This window comes from Lineus longissimus, chromosome 11 (genome assembly GCF_910592395.1).
Source record: "Lineus longissimus chromosome 11, tnLinLong1.2, whole genome shotgun sequence".
In the NCBI taxonomy this organism is placed as follows: domain Eukaryota; kingdom Metazoa; phylum Nemertea; class Pilidiophora; order Heteronemertea; family Lineidae; genus Lineus; species Lineus longissimus.
The window spans coordinates 9,835,152-9,860,046 of NC_088318.1; the positions used below are offsets into that span (position 1 = coordinate 9,835,152).

Here is a 24,895-nt window from a genome sequence, read left to right on the forward strand (position 1 = left end):
GGGGGTACAATCGATTACGAAGCTGAAGTGAACAGTGATTTATTCCTTGAGCTAGCCTACTGCTTTCGTTGTGTAGCTGCCATGTTTTGAGAACTGGCAAATAGGAGACTTCATTGATGGCTGACGTCATCGGGCGGGAATTTGAATCGGCAGAAATAATCAAAAGGCAGGTAGCGCCCTCTCCTGTTAAAATTTTGAACTTTTTCTCAATAAAATAGATTTTCAAGAATTTTATCTTAATATTAGAGCATATTTCGACTAATTCTGCTGCTCCTAGGCCGATATAGGCCAGTTTCCTTCATGCGCTCTCGCTCACAGGAAGTAGGTCGAATGGCGACAAATTTTGTTTTGAAAGTAGAGTTTGACCAGAAGTATCCAGAAATGCAAAATTGAAGTCTCTAGGTCTTACGGTTACAAAATGTGCACCATGGGTTTAACGGACGGACGGACGGACGGACTGACAGACGCCACTGAGCAGCTTATTTGACAAGCTCAGCTGACTTTGTCAGCTGAGCTAAAAATATCACAGATTAATGCCATTATTCAATCAACTCTGGTCAGATAACCTTGTTGATTGCTGCTGGAGATTTTCTCAATGGCTCCCCTCCTTCCTTGCAGAACATCTACAGAACACCTTTCAGTTCACTCTCCTGGCTGATATGTTTGTAGCAAATTAAATTTTGCGAATTCTCACTGCTCTTTTGAATAGTTCTTAGCTAAAACAGTTATCAATGAACTCAGGTAATCGAAGTATAAAAATATTTAACTGTCATGCTTTGATCATGTTGGTGCACACATGTACATGCACAGTGTACTTGATCAATGCATTGCCATGAAAGGCTGAAGGCGCCGAATGTGTCGACTAAAAAAGCCTAAAACGAGGCTTATAAAGGCAAATCAGTTGTGTCAGTGTCGTTATCTTACTGAGAAGTCCTTTCTTCGAAACTTATTCCATCACAATATAGCCTGCCACAGAAATTAGTTAGTGTCGGCACCATGAGCAGTTTCAAGGTGAGGTAGGATCGGTGGTGGGGTCACAGCCTCACCATCTTTGAGCACTATGGGTGATAGACTTCTCCTGTATTTGTAAATATGTATATATGTATATCAAAAGTTGACTTTGAAGTATGTACAGAGAGGAAGAATGCAGAGTACCCTAACGCACTAAACTACCACCTCGCGAGCACTATTTTTTCGTACTTTTAGTAGAGCGGTGAAAGACCGGAATACGGTCATAAAACCTGCAATATGATGATGATGATGATGATGATGATTACTTTTGTCTGTTGGCGCAGCGCCAGCACGGGTCATCTCCCAGAATTTCCTACATCAGATTTTTTGGTTGTTTAATCGAAATTCTCCATAAAAGAACATTAATTGAAGTATGAAGTATCTATTATAGAGCACCTTTTACGAAAATTGCCTTCTATTTATTGATTTTGAAGGGCCTATCACGGGACTATAACCAACATTCACAGTGCATGTCGCACAATAATAACTCACTTCACTAGAGGTATTAAATAACTTAAAAACGAACAACAGAAATCCTCAGAAAACTCATTATTATTGTTATTCATAGTGTTCAATATAGAAAAATTACGACATCTGAAACCAAAAGATTTATAACAGGATAATCAGCTTTGAAAAATACTCAAAACTTTTCTCATCTACTCATCAATCAATGCCTCGGAAACCCTGTCAAGGTTTGAAGAGCATAAAAGAGTGGCAACCATAATAACCTGTACTAAAGGCCAAGTACAGTCTACTTCAATGGCAAATGTCCACGTCCTTATTGGCTGCTGTGCATAAACTTCTGATCCGAATTCTTCAAAGTTCGTTGAGGGAAATTTTATTTACTTAATATACAAATATTTAACCTGAAAGCAGTGTTGGGTCAAAAATTAGATTTCCAGGAATCCAACTTTGAAGATATCAGCTCAAAAGGAAATGAATATTTACTTCTGGTAAAGCACACAGGGATGCCATTACAGTCTCGTTCCTCTAACTTTTTTTTTCTTGAAAATAAACACATAAGGTGAAAAAACCCATGTCTCAGAATAAGTGTGCACGCCGGGTTGAACTCCATGAGAAATACTACTGGGCGGTTATTTCACACTTAAAATTTTGAAGAGAACTGGCAAGAAACAGAAAGGAAGCTTTCTGATGCAAATTAGATAACTGTGTTTCTAAGCAAACACCAAAATTATTCTAAAGCCATACTACAGGATATCCGAAAGAAATAATATTCACATCATACAACTGCATTTTAAAAGGAAATTTTATCAAAGCAAATTATACAAAAAGTTTATTTAAAATTACAGTCGTATGGTTTACAACTTATACAGGTTGGTGCAGAAAAAAGGCAACCGGATACTTCCATTGATACCAGTGGATGGCAAATGTTTCTAGAAGAAGATCATACCAATAGTGACCGTTTCTGTTCTATAGTTTTTGTTGTAGAGACGTTTTTGTGAAGCAAGTATCTGTTGCATTTTTTCTGGACCACCCTGTATTGAGGGCTAGACATTTCAGCATCTTATGCAATGATTAAGCAAATTATTGCTCAACTACATGCCCGATGGCCTAAATTTTTGTGTCATGGGTACATCTAAGGCTGATGTTACATAGGAATGAGCTACTCACGCCACATTTTTCATCGACTCACGGCTCATTTTCACGTGTCACTCCTCATTTGTCACGAGTGACCGCGGCGGTTTACATACAGATCATTTTTCGCTCGTTCATTTGTCACTTGGATTTTCTCGGCGACGCACATGGACTCAGAAGAAGAAGAGATGGCAGCCATGCTGCTCCTGATGGAGAATAGAAAACGAAAGCGGAGGCGACGGACGAGAACAATGTGGTACATAAAAGTGCTGCATTTTTGCATTTTTTGTTTCTCATTTCCAATCGAAATTAGCTATTGTATTAATGTGTAAACTAATGAAAATGCTGAAAAGTAGCTATACTCACAGTTTCGAAGGCGATATCACTGCAAATGCACATGGACGTCCACTTTCTTTGCCAGCTCATTTCACAAAGAATGAACATGTCCATTCATCGCCTCACGCGTGAAATGACATGAAATGACGTGAGGCGACGAATGCGGGCAAAACTTACAAAATTGACTTCAATGAGAACAGGTCAATAGGTTTTCCAATGTCCATTCATCAGCTCACGAATGACAAGTGACAAATGAGTCGTGAGTCGATGAAACGTGAGGTCTATGTAACTTCAGCCTATCCACCGTATACATCATCATATGTCACATAGGTTTTTAATTTGACCTACTCTTCAAGGTCACAAAGGTTGAATGGCATAAGTTTCCATTTGGCTATATACTATAGCATGTTTCTTAACCAGCATGAAATCTTAACCACCAAATATCCCTATGGTGAGCGCAATGGCCCTTGCCTTTTCATTCATCTAAACAACTATTTTCACAAATTGAGATTATATGGAAACCCAAAATAATATGAAATGGTCCAGGGACCATGTGCTCACCTCAGGTAATGTAATGCATGTCATTTGCAGTGCATATGGGGAGAACAGTTTCCGGCTAGTTTCACCAATTTTGATTCCATTGAACAATATTATTTTTCTCGGCTCAATCGCACAAAAGAAAATTACCGGTACCATCTAAGTATAGCATTTTGACATCTGTTCAACACTTTAGGAGTAATAGGATTTATTTGGATTTTCAAGATAGCGGCCATATTTGTTATGGGATTTGACTGAAAATTAGGGATATTAATACATACATAGCTACCGGTACATAATCACATGAAGTTTAATTGCAATCCGATCATTAGTTTCGGAGTAATAGGACTTTGTTTAATTTTCAGGATGGCGGCCTTGTGGCCCTAATGGTTGATGGATTAGACTGAAAATCAGGGATGTTGTAGAGAGTACATAGATATACAATCACATGAAATTTGGTTGCAATCCGACTTTGTTTAATTTCCAAGATGGCTGCCTGGCGGCCATATTTGAATTCCGAGCTGGACAAATTTATGGGATAGAACAGAGGGTCCCTAGATACATGTCATCACAAGTTTAGAACCTTCCAACTCAAATAGAAACGAAACGTGCCACCTATCGGCAATTTAGTGAACTTTGACCTCTGTGACCTTGAAACGTACGTCAAATCAAAAACTCGGGTGATATATCATTTAACCTTATTAGATACACCCGCCATAAAAATTTCATCGCTCTACGTACAACCATTAGCTTCAAAAAGGAAAAAAACTAATTTCCAAGATGGCCGCCTGGAGGCCAGAAAGTAGGTCATATCGCGAAAAAAGAAAAATACGTCTGGGCATATTGCCCAAAGCTATCATCACACAAAGTCTCAGCCATCTAACTCTAATAGCCGTTACGAAACGTGCTCCGCTAACCGACGATGACGGACGCCACGGTAAAGCTCCCCAAAGGTGAGCTAAAAACACACAACAAAAGTTGGCTGTTAACATTAATTAGCTCCATTATCTGCTCCATCTTACTGGCTCATAATATGTCAAAATTTGATCATCAACTCAAGCAATCAGAAAATCTTAAAAGATATTTATTACCTATTAGCCTACATCCCAAAAAACGTTTTTTATCACAGTCAGCAGAAGCAAAACTATTTACATAACTCAAATAAATCTGACAGAATTCTAATCTAACCTAAACAAAAGTAGAATGTTGATCTAACCTGTTTGATTTTAATCAAAGTATAGTAGGTCTACCATTAACATGATTGATGAAAATGTGTACATTTAACTGATCAGACAATCAACGGGAAACAGTTACACGAAATGAAGTCATATTATACACGTGTTCTTAATAGTTAACAAGCACACTATCAACAGTGGCTCATTGTACCACCTGTGTCGATTAAAACTTTGAACCATGCCAGCAAACTGGTGGAGATTTCGTCACAACGAATACAGGCAGTGATATTTCACCATATGGCATCGCTTGTTGGATGGACGAAGTGACAGCTTGTTGCCACAGTCAAGCTTCTTTGATACAGTCAACAAATTTTCTTGGTCCTAAGGGGGGGGTATGCTGTAAGGAAGTATTATTTCACCCATAGGGACAGCATCATTTGGTAAAGTCTTTGGAGCACTGACAGGGCTGTAGCTATGCTAGTGGAGGGAGAGGCAGGGGGCAAATGTCCTCCAGACCTCACAAAAAAAAAGGTTTTTTGGCTGTGATTTTGGCCGAAAAAATTCAAAAAGTGTCTTTTGCCCCACGACCAAAAAGCTAACCCCTGATTTTAAGAGGTTAGCAGTTTTGAAACAAAACGAAGCTGGTTGTTTAAGTACTTGCCTCATTTATTTTGGACCACAATGACAGAACTGTGATATTAATTCATAGTTGCAATGACCTGATGTCATCATCTTAATCACTTTGATCCAAATGCCCAATTTGGCTTGATGAAGACAAGGCTCAGGTTGTACCATGGACATGCACAAATGGGCTTTATTTGGGATTTGTCCATACAACCAGATTTCCTCACCCTGAGTAACCATGTGAATGTATCAGCATAGCAAAAGCCATGTGTCTGATGTTGGAGCGATAACGACGAATAAATATACATACAGATAAGATATAATTTGAATAACATTCCATGACCATGATATTGAAATTGCTCTGCCCCATCAGTTAGGAAGTACTTCTACATGTGTGCAGCTGGCATCACTAGACAGGCAAAAGCTTCTGTCATAGAATCTATAATGGCACATGGTTGAAACTATGATGATTATCGCTAACCACGTGTTACAGCAGATCTCCCATTATATTCTGTGATGTGTTCCACCATATATTCTAGAAGGTCCATCAAAGAATCTATGCAGCAGACCCAAACAATCACCAATTCTATCATTGAGCAACTGTTTCGTCCAAATATTTTATATACTGATCTCCGGACACTCTCACTCAATTTCGATTCATGCACTTGGGGTAATGGGTATATTCAGTAGATGATTAAAATGCACATCACGAATACTCCTGAGAGCTTTGCTACGGCCTAACTCGAGAATGTATATTTTACCGTCAGCTATAATTTCCAGTAAGTGAGTAAGGCCTTCGATGTGACAACCAAAAAACGTTTTCCTTTGTGGAGGGAAGCAGTGCAAGGTAATCTTGCTCAAGACTCGGAGATTACAGTAGAGGTCAAAAGGGATGGTAATCTTCGTACCTTTCACAAAAACTTTGAAAGCTTTTCTGTTCTTGCCATATGTTTTTAGTCTGGCTCGGAGTCAACCACCAAGTTTCAGCGCCACGAAGATTTGGCTTGGGTGGCTATTAAATTTGACTTGGGTTCTCCGATGTCATGGAATCATCTCCTCGACACCCACAACTGTTTGTGATAGGTCGTATTCCCCACATCATTCTCCCATCACGTTCTTAAAATCATGTTTAAACCTTTGTTAACATCAAACACAGGTCAAGTGTGTATTTGATAGGAAAATAAGGAATGTGGCCAATATGGCCATTACCACAATTGATGTCAATGTACACCAGATGTTTCAGTGTTAAAAATCAATAATATCTCCGCCAATCTGTGGACTAAAATGGACCGAAACTTCCAGAAGAGATGCGCAAATCTATGCAGAGAGAGGAGGGGGGGGGGGGGGGCCCACACAGACAAATGGCACACAACACTTTATTAAGTTAATGTGCTCACCTCGGGTAATATAATGCATGTCATTTGCAGTGGATATGGGGAGAACAGTTTCTGCCTAGTTTTACCAGTTTTGATTCCACTAAATAATATTATTCTTCTCAGCTCAATCGCACAAAAGAAAATTACCGGTACCATCTAAGTATAGCATTTTGGTTATAAAGTATATAGGTATATAGGTCAATATAGGTCAAACCAAAGTCAGTATGACATGTGATGTATCTTTGCTTGGAGTAAGTACCATAAGAAAATCATCAAAAACAAGTCACTAATAAACGAGATATTGCACTGTTTACCTATTTTTAGTTTTGGCCTCCTGGTGGCCAAGTTGAGTACCAGATCAGATCGAAATTCGGTGTCCGAGGTTACATGACGTAGGGAGTCATGTGTACCAAATTTCAAGTTCACAGCTTTAGCAGTTATAGCTACACTCAAACGACCAATTTACACCATTTGACTTCTGTGACCTTGAAAAGCAGGTCAAATCAAAAACTCATATGATATGTGATGTATCCTTGCTAAGAGAACCTACCAGAAGTTCACAGCTTTAGTAGTTATAGCTACACTCAAACGACCAATTTACACCATTTGACTTCTGTGACCTTGAAAGGCAGGTCAAATCAAAAACTCATATGATATGTGATGTATCCTTTTGCTAAGAGAACCTACCAGAAAATGTTATAAAAAACGAGTCACTCATAAGAGATATCACACTTTTTAGGTTTCCACTTCTGGCCCCCTGGTGGCCAAGTCCAGAATCGGATCACACCGAAATTCAGTGTCAGAGGTCACCTGATCTGGGGGTCCTGTTTACAAAGTTTCAAGTTCATAGCTCTAGTGGTTAAGAAATGTGCGACTGTTTTTGAATCAGGATACAGACAACGACAGATGACGACAACAGCGATGACGAACGACGATGGACACTGCGATATTGTATAGACTCTACTACGGTGAGTCAAAAAGGTGATTTTTAAAATAATGCCGACTTTTAATCAAATTAGCTTTTTTGCTATTTTCTTTTGTGCTTTAGGATGGATAGGGGTTCGTTCTATTGGAAAATGCATTTATTTCCTAATAGAAAGACAATAGGTGTCATTGCAAACAGTCAAAGAAGTTTACAATGGAGATTCAGTGAGGCGCATATTACTGGGCCCTGGCAATTCATCACTGCCATTTTGCAGTGAAAGGGTCAATAGTATTGCAGTCATGCACGCATGAACATGTTTAACTGCGTAGTTTCTAGTCAGTAAGTGGACCGGTACACAAGGGAATAAAATAGCCTGCGCAATAAATCGGCCACAAATCATTCTGTATTTATCATTTTATGATCGATTTGAAAATTGTTTGTCGTTGACAGGCATAAAACTAAAATTTGTCAGAAACCCGTTCCACGAGAAGTTGATCCTGCTTCAATGAAGATCACTCCCACTCGGCTCAGGAATGCAACTGAATAGCAGTTGAGACAGCCATTAACATTGCCAGCAACTCAAATCTTGACCTGTAGTATATTGCCCCTCCCCCCACCAACCATCCCTGAACTCATTTCAAGCATTCACTGTTTTAAATGTCCTTCCTTTATTATAACCACATCTGGCAAAGATCACAACTGATGTGAACTCTTATGAATGATTGACATACAAACTGGAGCACAGAGATCCCACTTTTCAGCAGGAAATCAAACTAAATGGATTTCTTTTGAGAAACACATACATGTTTATGCGGTCACATAAATTGTGTCATAATTTCAGAGAATTAGTGACCCTGTTTACTGTTCTGTCAACCGTGACCCAGGTGCTAATCAAAAATGTAGGCCTTATCACTCACTTTGTTGGAAAGATTTTCGGTAGGTATGGCACTAACCTCATACATACGATAGACAACATAATGGGTGCAAAATGTATGACCCAAAAAGCCAATGGCTTCTCTTTGACATGTTTGACGCTGGCTGTCTCTATTGCTCTTAGGAGGTCAGACCATTCAACCTGTGAACAGTGCAGGGGATGACTTGCGAAAATCACAGAACAACTTTAGTCTCAATCAAAATCTGAATTCAAGCAGTCTTGCTCATTTGAGATCAGTCTGCCAAGTGTTTCTTCAAGTCCTACAAAAAATTCAACAAAAGCTCATCATTAGTTGAACGGGAGAAGAACAAGTTGCGTGAAATTTCAGCACAGAATTAATGCGAAATTCCAAAGCATCACCACAGGCATGACAGGGGGATACCCAACCGCTACCATACTATTCCTACATAACTCACTTTATACATTAGCAGTGAAGATTACCAATGACATTGGACAAGACTAACATTTAACCTGAATACCCTAAAATTACATGATCACCAACCAATGCCAAGCCAAGACAATCACATATCTTTTGTTTCGCACTTTGCTAAAACCTATAGGGTCAAAGCGCAAAGAACTACAATTTACCCCATGAACTTTTGAAGCAGGCACAGATTACAAAAATAAATAACACTTATCTCTATTTAACTTCAAGATGACCGCAGTGACAATCTTTTGGTCACACAGCTGTTCAATGTCCAGTTATTGTTCATTAATTAACTACCGTATTTTCCGGCGTATCACCCGCGGCTTTTTGCCCTCAAACAGGCCCAAAAAGTGGGGGTGCGGGTAATACAAAGGTGCGGGTCTTGCGTGGATTCTGAGAGGGATAAGCCCCAACCCCAAAGAAAAAAAAGGGGACCAAACTGGTTACTTGATAAGGATTTATGTCCATCGTTTTCGCATTGTTTTCAACCAATATTTCCGCCATGATCGCATAGTTTGTGATGTCTCCGCTAGGGAAAATAGTTACGGCCATGCTGGAATTGATCCACTTTGGTTAACAATTAAAAAAAACATGGCGGTTCTAGGATGTCAACATCAATGAATGGCTTACTATTTTTGGAGAATGCGGGTCTTGGAGCAGTGCGGGTCATAATCAGGTGCGGGTCTTGCGTGGCTTTAGGTAATGGTCAAAGGGGGTGCGGGTCATAGGGCAGTGCGGGGGATAATCCGGAAAATACGGTATATAAAACCTCATTCATTATTTTACATTCATTCATTTACATAAGATTCTTGATTTATTAGTAGAACTCATTGGCAATAGTCTTTGCTTTCAATATTTATGACGCCTGTGCATGTAAACATAGATCATAATCTGTCAGTATTATACTATTACCTTACAGTATGTGAAAATTAACTTGAAGCCAGAGACAAGGTCTCTTCACCTGGGAGGAAGAGTTTATGATTTTATTATCAACATTACCTCTTTCTAGAACCAAGAAGCTCTTAGGCCAAATAGCTGTTCAAAAGATAAAGTTTATTCTTAACTTTTAGGGGTGGGGAAGGGGGTAAATCCCAAGAGGTATTTATGTGTCTGGATTCAAGATAATTCTGATGAACACCCTAATACCCTGAACATGAGAATGTCTTTCATAAAATCCACCAAAAATCCCTGAGTGTTTCAAATCTTGCAATCCTTTGTTAAAAAAACCATCATCAGCAAATGTAATGCCATGATCCAATCGAAGATGCATTGAAAGTAGTCTTGGCTCCCAGTAGTCAACTAACTATACCTCAAAAACAAAACTTTCTGATCAAAAAAATCATGAAGCCCCCTTTAAGTAGTATTTTGTCTTTCTCCTCCTTTCCCAAGTTATGCCTTCTTTCGTCCTCTTATGACAAAAATAACTATGTTCAGAAGTGAAGAGGTTATTTACAAGAAAGAAGTGACAGGGAATATTAACTCTTTTACTGCCAATGACGTTTTAAAACGTTATTGAAAATAGGTCGCTAAATTGCCAATAACGTTTCAAAACGTTTTATCTCAGTGTTTCCATCTACCCATCAAAAGTAAACCAAACTATTGATTCTACGTTGATTTAAACCTCCCGCCATGTCTTCGGAATTGTTCTCGGAAGCATTCGGCTCAATCTCGTCCCCAGGAAGTGGGTATTTTGAGTCAGGTGAATTGGTGAAGTTAGACCAATTTGCGTGATCAGCCCGATTCTGATGGTGATAATGACCGGTCAGTTGGGGGTAATGATATAAGTAGTAGTGACAATGACTCAGATGATGGTTGGCAGGGGGCGAAGTCTGCTGCAGGTGGGAATCAAGCTGCAAGTGGCCGAGGGCGCCAAAGAGGGCCCTCAGCTACTGCTACAAAAAAGTGGTAAAAATGGCAAAAATGCAGACAAGAGGGGGGAATAACTTTAAAATAGGGCTAGCAGTAAAGAGTTAACATACAATATTATATGTACTACATGTATTTCGGGTAAAAAGTAATATAAACACCTCAACACAAGTAAGTCCCCCTCTAAACAATTGATTTAAATTTCTTAAGTATCCGCGACAAAGCGCTGAAAATTGCAGGACATCATGAAACTATCATTAGGCACAATGAGTAAAAAGGTCAGAGGCATACCTATTGATATGCATGAATGATCTTCAATTGAATGAAATAATTGCCATTTCAAACATAACAACAATCGTTGCATGTTTCAGTGAGTATTAAAACCACAACTGATTGCATGGCCCACACTGCCAGTCAATTTCAGCCTTGGTGGATCTGTTCTGTTATTTTTGAGACGGCATGTTTTTCATTCAAATCATTCATGCGTAACAATAGGTAGACCCTTGTCCTTTTCACCCAATATGCCTAATGTTGGTATGATGATGTCCTCCCATTTTCATTGCATTGTCTTAGATACTTTAGAAATTATGACCAATTTTTAAAGGAGGGACTTACTTTTGTCAAGGTGTTTAGATGGTCACAATAATGGTACTGGTCTACTAAATTTTAAATCGCAGAACACCTTACAGACATGTCAGAATGACAAATCAAACATACTCATCTTGTGCACTGACACATTCCAAAAGCAATATTTAACAGTACTAACCCCAAAATAGTGCATCCTGTAGCTCATTTCTGCTTGATTGCAGTATCCCTGACAAATTCAAAAGAAATGGTCATCAATGCCAAAAGGCTCTTTGGCTAATCCTAACCAAAACCCCTCGTATCAGGGAGTCTGCAGTCAGGGCCCCCTTTGATGAGTGCCTGTGTACTGCCAGTGTCTACACAGGTAGACCCTGCTTTAGAAAGATGTCCTACGTCAACATATCTTATAGAAAATAAATTCCACATCATGATCTCGGACTTGATACAGTCATAATACCATACTGACATCTCCCCTGACTTGATAAGGTCATGATACAACCATACTGACATCTCTCCTCACTTGATAAGGTCCTGAAACCACCATACAAATGTAATGACATCTCCCATGCCTTGCAACCATACTGACAGTAATAGTCAATTTTACGAGTGTTCAGCACTGCATGAAAAAGCCTATAAAATAACTGGGGAAATTTGCCGGTGTGTTTGCTCAAATCCCTCGTCCTTGGTCTCCTGTTATCGAATTTTGGCGAAGTATTTTTAGATACTTCAAAGTTTCTCATTTAAGTTAATTTTGTTACCTGTTGCATTATTCGGTGACTCACGAAAAGTATTACTGCCATTTTCGATGTCCGTCCCTCAGTGCTCGACTTTCACATATTTTCCTTCCCAGCAGAACCTGATGATGTTTCCTCTGGACATGAGAATTTCTTATGCAGGTGGCTTGCAACCCCCAAACTACCGCCCTGAATAAAACGTACAAAGTTATCACTGATCAAAGGACCAATCGCAAACAAACCAGGCTCTTTATTGCTCTCATAAGTAATCAGATCAATATCAACCGGATTATTTTTGCAGTCGATTTGTTCGTCTTCAATGACTCCAAGATGTTTTCCGTCATTTCGTAAAAATGACAGATCGGGTTTTGATCCAATGTTGACTAGGACAAGAGATGATTGGACAAGCCTCTCGGACTGGTTGTTGTTGTCGTGAATGATAACTTGCCCACTAGGCATACATTCCTTGATTGAATGAGCTTCGTACGGTGTATACAAGTCAGATGAATGTTCACGCTTCATCATACTATGAATCATATGGTACTCCGGGTACATTGCTTTCGGTAGTTTGTTAAAGATCAGCATCGGATCTCGAGCCAAGCGTCGGAATACATGGACGACTGGGAGATTGAAATCCTCCGCATATAAAATAGCATCTGCTGCGCTCAACCCTGCACCGACCACAACAACAGGATCAGAATCAGGCGACACTAAACCATCTCGAATCGCACCTTCGAGATCTTGAACAGAATGAATCACATGTGGGAGATTTTCTCCAGGAATTCCTAACTTGTTCGGCTGGTCATAAGAACCAGTTGCTAAGATAACATTCGGTGTACGGAAACAAAATTCCTCCACTAAAACTTCCTCCTCCAGTATTTCATTAAAGATATGTTTTTTTCCACAAACTTCCCAGATCATCGGAGTATTTTTTGTGTCTCCTGTACCGATGACTATCTCACCACTTTCATCATCAACAATTTGTGTGTTTATATCTAAAACTTTTTGAACAGTGGTGACGGTGTGCCTATCCAAAAAGTTTTTCTCCAGGCCCTTTTCCTTTACATAGTCGTGATAATATTGTCCAACTTCAGCCAGGCTTGCACGGTCACTTCTCATACCAGTAAATCCTTTATGACTGAAAAAGTCAAATCAAAATGATTTACAATGGGCCAACAAAGTAACCATATTCAACATCCTCAAAAACATCTGGAAATCAAGAAAGATTGCCGGCAAGACAAAGTTGAGGATTTTCAAATTGAATGTGGAATCCATGATGCTGTATGGCTCATCAGAGACATGGCAAACAACTAAAACGGCAATGAAGAAACTCCAAGTCTTCATCAACAGCTCCCTGTGTAGGATCTTCCACCTCAAATGGACAGACTGGGTAACAAACAAGGAAAAGGGCAAGGAAAAGGGCAAACGAGGACCGAGTTGAGATCATGATACTCTGTCAACACTTGAGCTGGATCGAGCATGCACTGACGAAACCACCGTCCTTCATCACACGGGTCAAGCTCTGACAGTCTGGAACCCACGGGAAAGTGAATGAAACGGCCAAGGGCCATTGTGCTCACCCTATAGGTATTTGGTGGTTAAGAATTCATCCTGGTTAAGGAACATGCTACATGCATAGTATTTAGGTCAAACCAAAGTCGGTATGACATGTGATGTATCCTTGCTTGGAGTAAGACAGGGACAGAAGACGATGGGAGAAAGTTGTTGAAGGGCTTAAGTAAGGTTGGCCCATGTTTAGTTCCTTTCTTACTTACTGCAACAAATGATAATACGATTATAAATAATAATCCTAACATCCTTCAACTGAAAACTTAAACACACTGCATTAAAAGAAACAAATGATTGAAGACATACCTCCTATATTTCATTGACCATTCTCGGAATGACATGTTGGGCAGCTCCATCCAGTTGCCAAGGCTCAAAGTGTTCATTGAGCCATCCATACTCTGAAGATTTGAAATAAAGACAATAAAAAAAAAAATCAATACAACAACAGTGCGACCTGCTGAGTGCAACACTTCTATTCACAACAAACAACTCTAGCTCCAAGACAGTGAACAGAAAGTTGATATTTCGACTCTTCTCTCTTTTCAATTCTGTCAATCCGTTCACATCAAGGACAGAAACCACCCTGTATGATCAATATCATAGCACACGTAAGATTAAAGATATCATTATCATTCATAGTTGCCAACAATATCAGACAGTAAAAATGGCGGATAATCGGCCAAAATCACTGTCCCCGACACAAACATTTGAAGATATTAAGAAAGGAGATGGGTTGATGCACAATTTTCACTTCTTGCACTTGTTCCAGGCATATGACAAATTTTTTATGGGTTTGGGTAGATAAGAAACAAATGAAACGATCTTAAAAGTTATCAGACGTTTCGTGTTGATGGCACTTTTTCAATAAATGATTACAAAAAAGGGTCTGGCTGATTATATACTCCATGAACACATATTGGAGTTTTATGCTACGTCATAACAGAAGCCATACGTGACCTGACAATGTGTTTTGGTTTGTTATATTTTTCTGTGATTCTATTGGTCGAGGTCCGTAGGGCATGGCTTGTCCATGATAAGTAGTGCCTGTATTTGGCCGATACATGGCTCAGGTTATACATTCCAGGAAGCAAAATGGCGGTTCAAGTGAATGAAGCGGCGAGTTACCAACGAATAATTTTAAGGATAACACAGAACAAGGATTGAAAGTAACTCCATGCCACTAGAAGAGGTAGGTAACAAAGTCTAGCATCTGATGAGTGTTCATTCAATAACTGATACCAACATTTTTATGGATTATCTGTGTCAAATTGCCTGTCAAAATAGAGTGGCAAGCAAATATTTCTGCATGTTAACCCTTTGGACGCCATGGGCCACGAGCGTGGCTTTACAGTAGAGCGCGATGGACCACGATAATGGCCCGATTCAAACGCCCGGCGAAAAGATCATCAGACACACAGGGTTCCCCTTCTGACATCGCTGGTGATTGTAATGACAGCCTCCATGTTCAGCCAAGTTGCAATACACTGTTTTTTGCCAAATTTTGTGAAATACAGTACAACCTCTCTATTGCGAACACCCATGGGACTGGGCATTGGTGTCCGTAATGTAAAGGTGTCCTTAATAGAGAAGTTATGCCATTATTGTCCAAAAAGGATATTCATGTGTATGAACACGGGGATTGTGAAGCCTACATATTACATATTCCATTTAGTTGTAAATATCAACTAATTCAAATAATTTGATGCCATTTATATGCGAACTTGAAATTACATTATTGGCATTTCTAGTGGAGGTAATATTAATTTGCCGACATTGATATATGCAGGTTGTGTTCACACGCTTCATACTACATACACAGTGTACATCCTTATAGTTGCATTGAAGCATTTGATTGAGCTACCACACATCAAGCTTTTTTCTTTGTAATTAGAGCACAAGGGGACAAACAACTCAATGGACTGCAATTTATGTTACAATATACAGTAGCTTGGGAATGTGATGCACAGCAAAGATAATTACTCAACACATAGTGTAAGGCTCGAAATAACATTTTGCACCACGGTTGGATTAGTTGGATCAAAGATAATGTAGAGACCACTGTCATCAGCAAACAGTATATATGGCAGGAGGAATGATAGGATAATGTCGCCAAGAGGACTGTTGTATGCAGTGAACAAGAGAGGGCCCAAGAACCCTGTGGAACTCCAAAAGGGAACCTTATCTGATACAGCGTCTTTCACCGTCACCTCTTGTGACCTCCCTGTGAGATAAGATTTGAACCACTGCAATGCTGATCCGGTAACCCCGAATCTATTCTCTAGACGTTTGAGGAGAATTGGGTGGTCCAGTGTGTCAAAAGCAGCAGACAGATCCAGTGCCACAAACAGAACAGCTTTGTTAGAATCCATGGCATGGACAATATCGTTGTGAACTTTAAGCAAGGCAGTTTCTGTGCTGTGCTTAGCTCGATATGCTGACTGCATTGGATCAAACAACCTGTTTGTGTCAAAGTGATCTGACAGCCTCTTTGACACAACCTTCTCAACAACTTTTGACATGAAAGGAAGGTTTGATACTGGACGGTAATTTGACGATACCTCAGGGTCTAGAGAGGGTTTCTTCAGAAGTGGGCGCACACGAACCTTTTTGTAACATTCTGGGAAAGTCCCACTTGACATTGATTCATTGACTACAAGTGTTAAAATCGGAAGAATGTCCCCAAGGGTCTTTGTGATTTAAGATTTGACGCTCTTTAGATGTGCCATTTTGAGAGTATTGATGATGGTGTTTATTTGCTTTTAACATGTTCTACAATGTTCCACAGTGTTCTACATGTACTCAGCTTTCAGAAATACATGTACAGTTTTGCATCTTATTGTTCCAAATAACAGGTGAATCATTAATTCGATTACATTTTAAGTACACTTCCTTAAAACACTACTAATTTTTATGCAACGCTCAAAGAGTTAACATGCCAAGAGCAACAAAAGAATGATATCCAGGGAAACTCCCTGCTTCTCACCTGCCAGACTCCTCCAGGTCTCCCCTTCCCAAGGACAACATGGTTACAGATTTCCTTTTCGTGTTTCCTCCAATTTAGAGTGGACGGCACTTCACTTCCCAGGTCAGCATTTGGTTTGGTCAGGATATCGAAGAGGAGCGCCACTGGATTGTTTGATCTGCCTTCAAGACCTTCACTGAGATATTCGAGGTCCTGGAATGATTGAAATAAAGCAAACATGAGATTATCAGACCAACCACCTGCTGAGGAAGGATCAGCATCTTCTCAATTAAGTTAAGGATGCCGTTTTCTAAAAGAAACTTTTTAACAGGCCAGACGCATCGCTGACGCATCAAGTCTTACATAATGACCAAAGCCCGGAGTTCCTCAAGGAGTTCCTCAGTCTTCGTGCCGAGGACCAATGGCTCCTTTCCATACCACGGACAAGGGGCGTCTTCGGAGACCGTTGCCTGGGGAACCTGGCACCCAGGCTGTGGAACTCACTTCCGGCCTGGATGCGTGATCCCATTGGCACCAGCGCCTTCAAAAAACATCTTAAAACTCACCTTTTTATTGAACACTTCGACACCAGCATCACCTAAATGTTTTAATCTATGAATGTTTTAATCTCTATGTACAATTTTCTCTTTTACTATGTGTTGTTTTTTAAATTGTACAGTGCTTTGCAAACGATTTTCATTCAAAAGCACTTTTAATATAATAAATTAGTATTATTATTATTATTATTAGAAATGTTCTTGGGCACATAGCAGGAAAATTGAGCCCTTTCCAATGAATCATTATGTTTGGGTTTTAAATTGATCTTGAATGAAATGTCCTGGGGACATTGTGCTCACCTGGGAATGATTTAGTGGTAGATGAAATGAGACATGGAGGGTAAATTAATCAATTGACTCTTTATATGACAAAATATGGCACTATCAATGACACTTTCGGAGTGTGACCGCTGTAAACTTGATAACTTGGTCAAAATTAGGTCATAATTGACCTAAATTGGGTCAACTTGCACAGATGCCAAATACATTTGTATTTTGGAAGTGTCTGCATTTAAAATTTGAAAAATCTGTGAAAAATAGTAGTGAAACGTTCTACCTCCAGTGAAAGTTTAGAGTTAGACTTTTCTGACCTTGGAAACTAAGCTAAACAGGACAAGTATTTCGAAAATGACCGATTTCTGCCCTTGGCTGGGCCTGGGAACATTTTATTCTACCGTTTGTCAATTAGCCTCAAATCCTACGTAATATTTTGAAATTCATTGAATATAAAGCATGCAACTGATTTCAACAGATTTCAACAGATTTCCAGGCTGAACTTAAAGACAGGAGCAGTATACACTTGCTTTTAGGCCAGAGGAACCTAGAAAAGTAAAACTAAGAAGATCACAAGGCTGTTGTGAACAACGCCATCTCAGCACACTTGTTCAACACTATCAAATTTCTATTATGCTTGTTTGTGGGCCAACCATTCAAGAAATATCCGTGTGGCTATATAATAGTACTAGTAGCACAGTTGGCCAACCACAGCAATCTATCAAGGTGACCAATTAATTAAGTCAAGAGATTAGGTCAAGTGATCATATATATACTGATTTTATCATGACTGACTTTTATCATAGACTGATTCATTAACGCAGTGAATGTTTTGTAAATATCTCTTGCCTAGATATTGATTTGATCTCCCAAATGAATGTATGTAAATGATCCCATGGAGAGCCACGCAGCCCTGGGAGCAGCACTCAATAAATGGTACTCAAATTCCAATTCAGAGCACCAACATACATGAAATATGAATCAGATTCAAATATTCATCTGGCACCAAATTCTTACAGGCCTATTCTGTTTGTCTTTATCATATTTCCCTATGGCTCAATTAGAAATAAACACTGCCATAGTGCAGTTATTTAACAATAAATTTAACAATAAATAAACAGAAACAAAGGAGTGGGTTATTTTAACAGAACCTGTGCTTGTACAGCAAGGCAGAGAAGAGGATTTCTACACCCCAACATTGTATTGTGGTCAGGTCAATCTATGAAAATAATGCGCTTTATCTATCAAAAGATTTAACAGAAGTTTTTTTTCGATCGAACTTGTTGATTTGACCCCCAGGGAGGGACATTGTATTCAAAGTTTAATAAAATCCAAGCAGGGGAACTGCCCAAAGCAGCATCCTTCATGAATGTCCATTGGCTGTGATATTTATGACCTTCTAGTGTTCAGCTATAAATTCCAAGTACGCATACAGGGATCAAAGTTCACTTTCTTTACCATGTCGCATTGTTCGACCTTTTGCCATAATCGAAGTCGCATTTTGCAAACCCAAGTCGCAAATATTTTCCCGCCTTTTCGGTATTTTCGCGCCGTTTTTTTCGTGCCTTTTTTCACAACGGAAAAGCCGACCAATCATCATCAAACTCATCATGCACGGCATATCTTGCGCTCCTCGCGAGATTGGAATACTCACTTGAGTTGAAAAGTGCCAATAGAAGAGTGCAACGGGTATCAAAACCACGACTCGCTACGGCCGCGAACGTTCACCATGGCCTATAGCCATGTACTGGTCTATACGCAGACGACCTGTGCCCTAGATACCTCATCGACAATTAGACCTCGTTTCCCGTTTGTTACAATCCAGTCGAATGGTAGCGCCGATGCTCTATTGATCGAGATCGTGGGAACAAGGTTTAAGCGGTGGTAATATCCAGACCAATTAAATGACCAAAAAAGGTATTGGCGCATAAATTATCATTCATCAGCACAATCTCTCACTTCGCCGCTAGGTTTCTCCACTTGTTCCGTGAGCTATATTTAACCAGTTACCCAGAGATCTACGATAGGATAGGATATAGAGCTTTCGTTTTAATTCAAACGGTGCGAGTAGGCGGTTAAACTCAAGTCGCATGTTAATTTTTCGGGTCGCATATGCGACCGTTTGGTCGTGAACTTTGATCCCTGGCATACTGCTAACTTTATTTCGCCTGTGTTAGTCCCTTTAAATGTATTACAAATACAGGACTTGAGGTAGACTTTCTTACTCAGGAGTCAAACTTAAGTCTTGACAAATCCTCTAACAGATTTCATTTGTTCGTCAAAAAGCAACGTCATACACTTTACAGAGTCAGGCAAACAGGGAACATTTAGTTTCAACATTAAATGGTCAAAGCCTCTGCCCATTCCGAAACATGCAAGTTGGGACTGGGCTCTCTCAGATCTCGCGTTGACCCAAGCCAATTCTGCTCAACTGGAACTTGAACAATTCTACGATCAGCTGAACAAAGCCATTACAAATGCTCCGTTTTTAAGCAAATGCCAACGTCAAATTCACTGCAGTCAGTTGGCCGTGGTGCCATTCACAGCGCTCAGAAAGCACCTATGAATCAAATCTTGGCACCAACTACCGCCATATTTGGAGCAGAGGTTAAAACCTCTGTAGCATGCGCGACTGTTCGGTGTGATTGCTGGATTCAAAATGGCGAAATTGTAAGTTTTTGAAAGAAAAAATTGGTGTTAATTTCATCAAATTCCAGGCAAAATCATTTGAGGAGAACATTTGTAAATTGATATTTTCAGAAGTGATTGACCAATCTGTAATGAATTCATTTTGTTTAAAACATAGGGGCACCCGGTTTCCTAAATATAACTTTGTTTGGTACTTGATTTGGTGATATTTCTACAATTTTGATCGTTTTGATCATGTAATGTCAATGAAGCTGTTTTTTGTGGCAATTCACGTGCATTTCGTGGTTTGTTTTATGCAATGGTTTCATACACAGGGTGTCCAAAAAAGATGAGGCAGAAGTCAGAATGTATGATATTTGAGAACTTCTTTTCGTGAATATTCTTGGTCCGTCTCCTTATTTTTAATATTGAGTTGTTCAAGTTATAGTCAATAGCCTTTAAATTACTCTTATGCAGTGACACCTGATGAAGCTAGAATTAAGAATTGGGTTCTATTGAATGGCCTTTGGTATACTATTTAACTTTATAATCTTTTCACTAATTTCAGGTGCATGAATAGGCATAAAAGGACAGTACAGTCATGACAGTCAAAGCCGCGATAGCAACTTCAGATACTGAATACTGTCTGATACATGCCGGAAGAAGAAGGTGCAAGAGGACTGTTCAAAATGGTTTAACTTTTAATGAATGGAATATTGTGAACATATTGTACATTGTTTTCACACTGGTTTGGAGTGCTGACATTTTTGGCTGACAATTCCTGGAATAAAGTGTTCCACACTATCCTCAAGTTGTGCTTTGCATGTAGGGTACAATATAGAATTAACAAAAATTCATGATTAAGTAAAAATATTTGCCTTTGCCTTTTTGTACTTGTATCTATGTGGTTGTCAAATCTTATTCACAACAATGTAAGGGTGGCCTTGTTGTCTGCTTCCCCGGTTGTGACATCAATCCTAGCTGCCCATTCCCTTTGGCCTCGAGATTGCCTCAGGAGAGTGTGGACACTCAGTAGTATCACCCCACTGATCCCAGTGAGCTGCGACCATTATTATGGGAGCTATTGCACTTCTAATGCTTTTGCCAAAAGCCCCCTGGTGGCCAAACCAAGAATTACAAGGGGCTGCAACTTGGTCTCCCAGTAGCGGTCACCCAGGGGTACATGTGTACCAAGTTCGACTTCAGTTGCTTTAGCCATTGCGAAACGTGCCACCCATGTCTAACGCCGGACGACTATGACAAAGGCTCACAGGTGAGCCAAAAAGCGTAGTTTTTATTGTCTTTTGATGCAGATTTGAATGGCAATCCAACAAGTTCCTGCAAAACAACTTTTGTTACTAGTTTTGGGGTTTTTTTTTCATAGATTGATCCGACTATTGTACAAGGTGTCACTTACCAGGTCAAAGAGTGATTTATCTGGATTATCTGACAGTTTGTACTGCAGGAATTCATTTGGAACTGGGGCTCCATTGTAGTAGGGCGTGTTTCCTGACAGGAGGAAAGACAGTGTGATGGCTGATGGACCATTGCCTGAAAAAAACATTGAGATTACCATAAACTTGACGCCACGGCACAGGGGCTACACCTACACTTATGTACAATATAATAGCAGTCATTCAGAACCTAAAATTGTCCTGAATTTCGTGCAACATTATTGTATCATTGGGACTATGTCATGTCACTGTTACAAAATGTAGACCTCGAATAGCCCTGTTTTGGTCAACAATGGCTACAAGATTTTCCCAACTCGCTACTCAGCTAATTCACAATTAGGCTCAGGAATTCCTAAGCTGAGTTTCGGTCATAAAACTAAAACACTGATTGAACCAATTTTGAATAAGCGCTGCATGAAAATCTCATCAGTAAATTCATCATGCGAGTGGTTGGTGATTCCAACCTGGTTTGGTTTTGCCTTGATGTATTATAAATGGACCAGATCTTTTTTCAGTTCCTCTGATAATGTCTGACTCAGATAGCATAAGTGGGCAGGTACCCCCCCCCCCCCCCCGCACAATACCTTCAATTCAAGGCCTTAACCCTTTCACTGCCGATGTCGCCGCTCGGCACAACGCTAATCCCTACTCGCTGTGCTGATGTCGCCGCTGTGCGACATTTTACCCTACCTCAGAAGATCGTCGATTATGAGCTTGCTGATCGAGTTTGTGCAAAATACGATAGGTGGCGTGGTAGAAAAGTGAACACACTTCAAAACGAAACTAACTTCCGTATTTCGAACAATGCAACTTTATTGAGTAAATTGAGGTTGAAATGGCAAAAAAAATTTGCGATGTGAAATATTAGCATTTTCGACACACTTATATCAAGTAAATCACATATTTGAAAGAATATCAAGGCATATAAAATGTTTGGATAGTGTTAGAAGATTGCAAGGGACTAGAATTGATGTAAAAAAGTTGTATTCTTGGTTGTTACATAACAGTTTTATTCAATACAATAGAATTTGACCAAAACATTTTTTCCTCATTATATATTCAAGATGGCGTCATGCAAATTGGTCATGATCTACTTTTTCATATTTTTAAAATGAAGAGTAGGTCATACTGAACATTTTTCATGTACATTATTTCACTCTGTCTCCAATGGATTTCTCATAAATTAGGTTCATAAGAACCATGGTCGAAATTTGGAAAATATGGAAAATTCAATCAGCACAGCCAGTTGCAGAACAAAAAAAAAAATCGGCAGCGAAAGGGTTAACTACATGAACTAGTTCACTGCCAAGATGCACTTCATCAATTTTCTTTTTTCAAGGTTTCACTTTCTGGTGCACATCTTTCTTGTGCTGCTGTCAGTCAATGCACATGACATTTCTGAACCAGAATTAGGCCCACTGCTTCTTCTGTTACTTAGTAAGTAATGTCACCATTGTGTCATTTGCCAGATTTTAGTTTTTCAGCCAAGAATTCAAAAAGACAGGGTAACTTCGGACTCTTAAAAGGCAGGAGCAACTTTCAGCCAAAAAAGGGCATTTTTCATTGTGACAATTTTTGCTCCTAAAATATTTGAAAAGTCATCAATTTCTATAGTTTTATGGAGCCAATTGTGCATTTTAAAACACATGCCTTTTATTAGGTGTCAGACCACTTCTGCTAATCCTAACGAAAGGGCCAAGGGCCATTGTGCTCACCGTATAGATATTTGGTGGTTTGGAATTCATCCTGGTTAAAAAAATGTTATATGTAAAGTTAATAGTATAGGTCAAATCAAAGTCGGTTTGACATGTGATATACCCTTGCTTCGAGTACCTACCAAAAATATATTGTGAAAAACAAGTCACTAATAAACGAGATATTGCACTTTTTACCTATTTTGCTTTGGCTCGCTGGTGGCCAAGTCAAGAATCATATTGGACCAAAATTCAGGATCAGAAGTTATCTGACCTAGAGGGTCATGTGTACCAAGTTTCAAATTGTTAGCTTTAGTGGTTAAGAAACGTGCCATTGTTACATTCGAACGGCCAATTTACGCCAATTGACCTCTTTGGCTTTGAAAAGTAGGTCAAATCAAAAACCTAAAGGATGTATCCTTGCTTGGAGTGCCTAATAAAAATATCATTGAAGGCGCATTTTTTGCGTGGGGGTCCGGGGCCTGCCCCCGGAAAAATTTTGAAACCTAGATGCTCTGAGGTGCAATTTCAGGCCTAATTCCGATGATATAAAACGACATTGCAGCGTTAGAATCGTAGGCAAAACGTTTTGCTTCACGGCAATTTGCGGCATCACGTCGGTCGGCGGGAGGGACGCATGGTGGGGTATCCACGTAAATACTAGTATTCAAACCGTTACATACGCAGCGCTGTTTACTTGTACGTTTCAACCGTATTTTGTACGATGTTCGCACAGCGCTGTACAGTCAGGTACACTATATTATACGGAGAGATAAAAAGTTGTGTTTGTACGGGCACCTGAAGACAGTTTATACGATAAAAAAGTGAAGTTGTACGAATCAAAAATTCACTGGTTCCAAAAAAAGTTTGTGATCCCCTTGCCCTCCCCGCTCGCTCCCCGGCACCCGACATCGTCAAAGCACATGGTATTTTGTAACCAGATAGCGGCGCCAAATATAGATGCGCAGTAGCCAACTGCGCATCCCGCAGCCCGCGGATGCGCAGTTACCAACTGCGCAAGCCCTGTGCTACTTCATGATGACATGATGATGATCGACGATTCTATACATGTACAATGTTAACTTTATTAAAAATTTGTAGAGGTTAGGCCTCTACAAGCGTTCTCCAACCCGGGCCGCCATGGCGAGATCGTAGGCCGCCATCCCCAAAATTTCCAGTGACTCGCCCGCCAAGTTGCCATCCTTAGCCGCCTTGCCGGATTTTTCACCCGCCGAGCCAAATAAAATTGAAATCACGTATCACATATCTTCTCGTTTGATCCCGTTGTACCATGTATATCAATTGAAAGAGACTGCTGATTTTACACCATCATCCACCTGCGGCACACCTGCAAGTACACTTCTTTAGTCTACGATCTCTTTTTATCCTAATTCGCTTTTATCCTATCTGCCAATCGTACAGGTGCGCTTTTGTCCACTCCCTTCACCTCGTTGCCAAGGCTACGGGTGATTGTTATTGGCCGACCGTCGTCTGCCGGAACACGTGGATAGTAATGGTAGTACTTCGGGCAGTGCAGTTGAGTTGGGCGCGCGAAGTGGATATCGCTAACTGACTGGGTAGGCCTGCATATTTTTATTCTATTGGTTGGAATTGTGACTGCTCGCTCAAAAT

General features: G+C 39.9%; 1 protein-coding gene across 1 annotated transcript in view; it reads right to left on the minus strand.

Annotated features, from left to right (window-relative positions):
- Positions 1–1,556: 1,556 nt before the first annotated feature.
- Positions 1,557–24,895, minus strand: part of LOC135495235 (oxidative stress-induced growth inhibitor 1-like) — a 35,556-nt gene continuing 12,217 nt past the window's right edge. The window contains exons 3-6 of the mRNA XM_064783685.1: positions 21,533–21,666; positions 16,679–16,870; positions 14,002–14,093; positions 1,557–13,264 (exon numbers count right to left, since the gene is read on the minus strand). Coding sequence (XP_064639755.1) covers positions 12,223–13,264; positions 14,002–14,093; positions 16,679–16,870; positions 21,533–21,666 — 1,460 coding nt within the window. The 3' untranslated portion in view covers positions 1,557–12,222. The remainder of the gene's footprint in view (positions 13,265–14,001; positions 14,094–16,678; positions 16,871–21,532; positions 21,667–24,895) is intronic.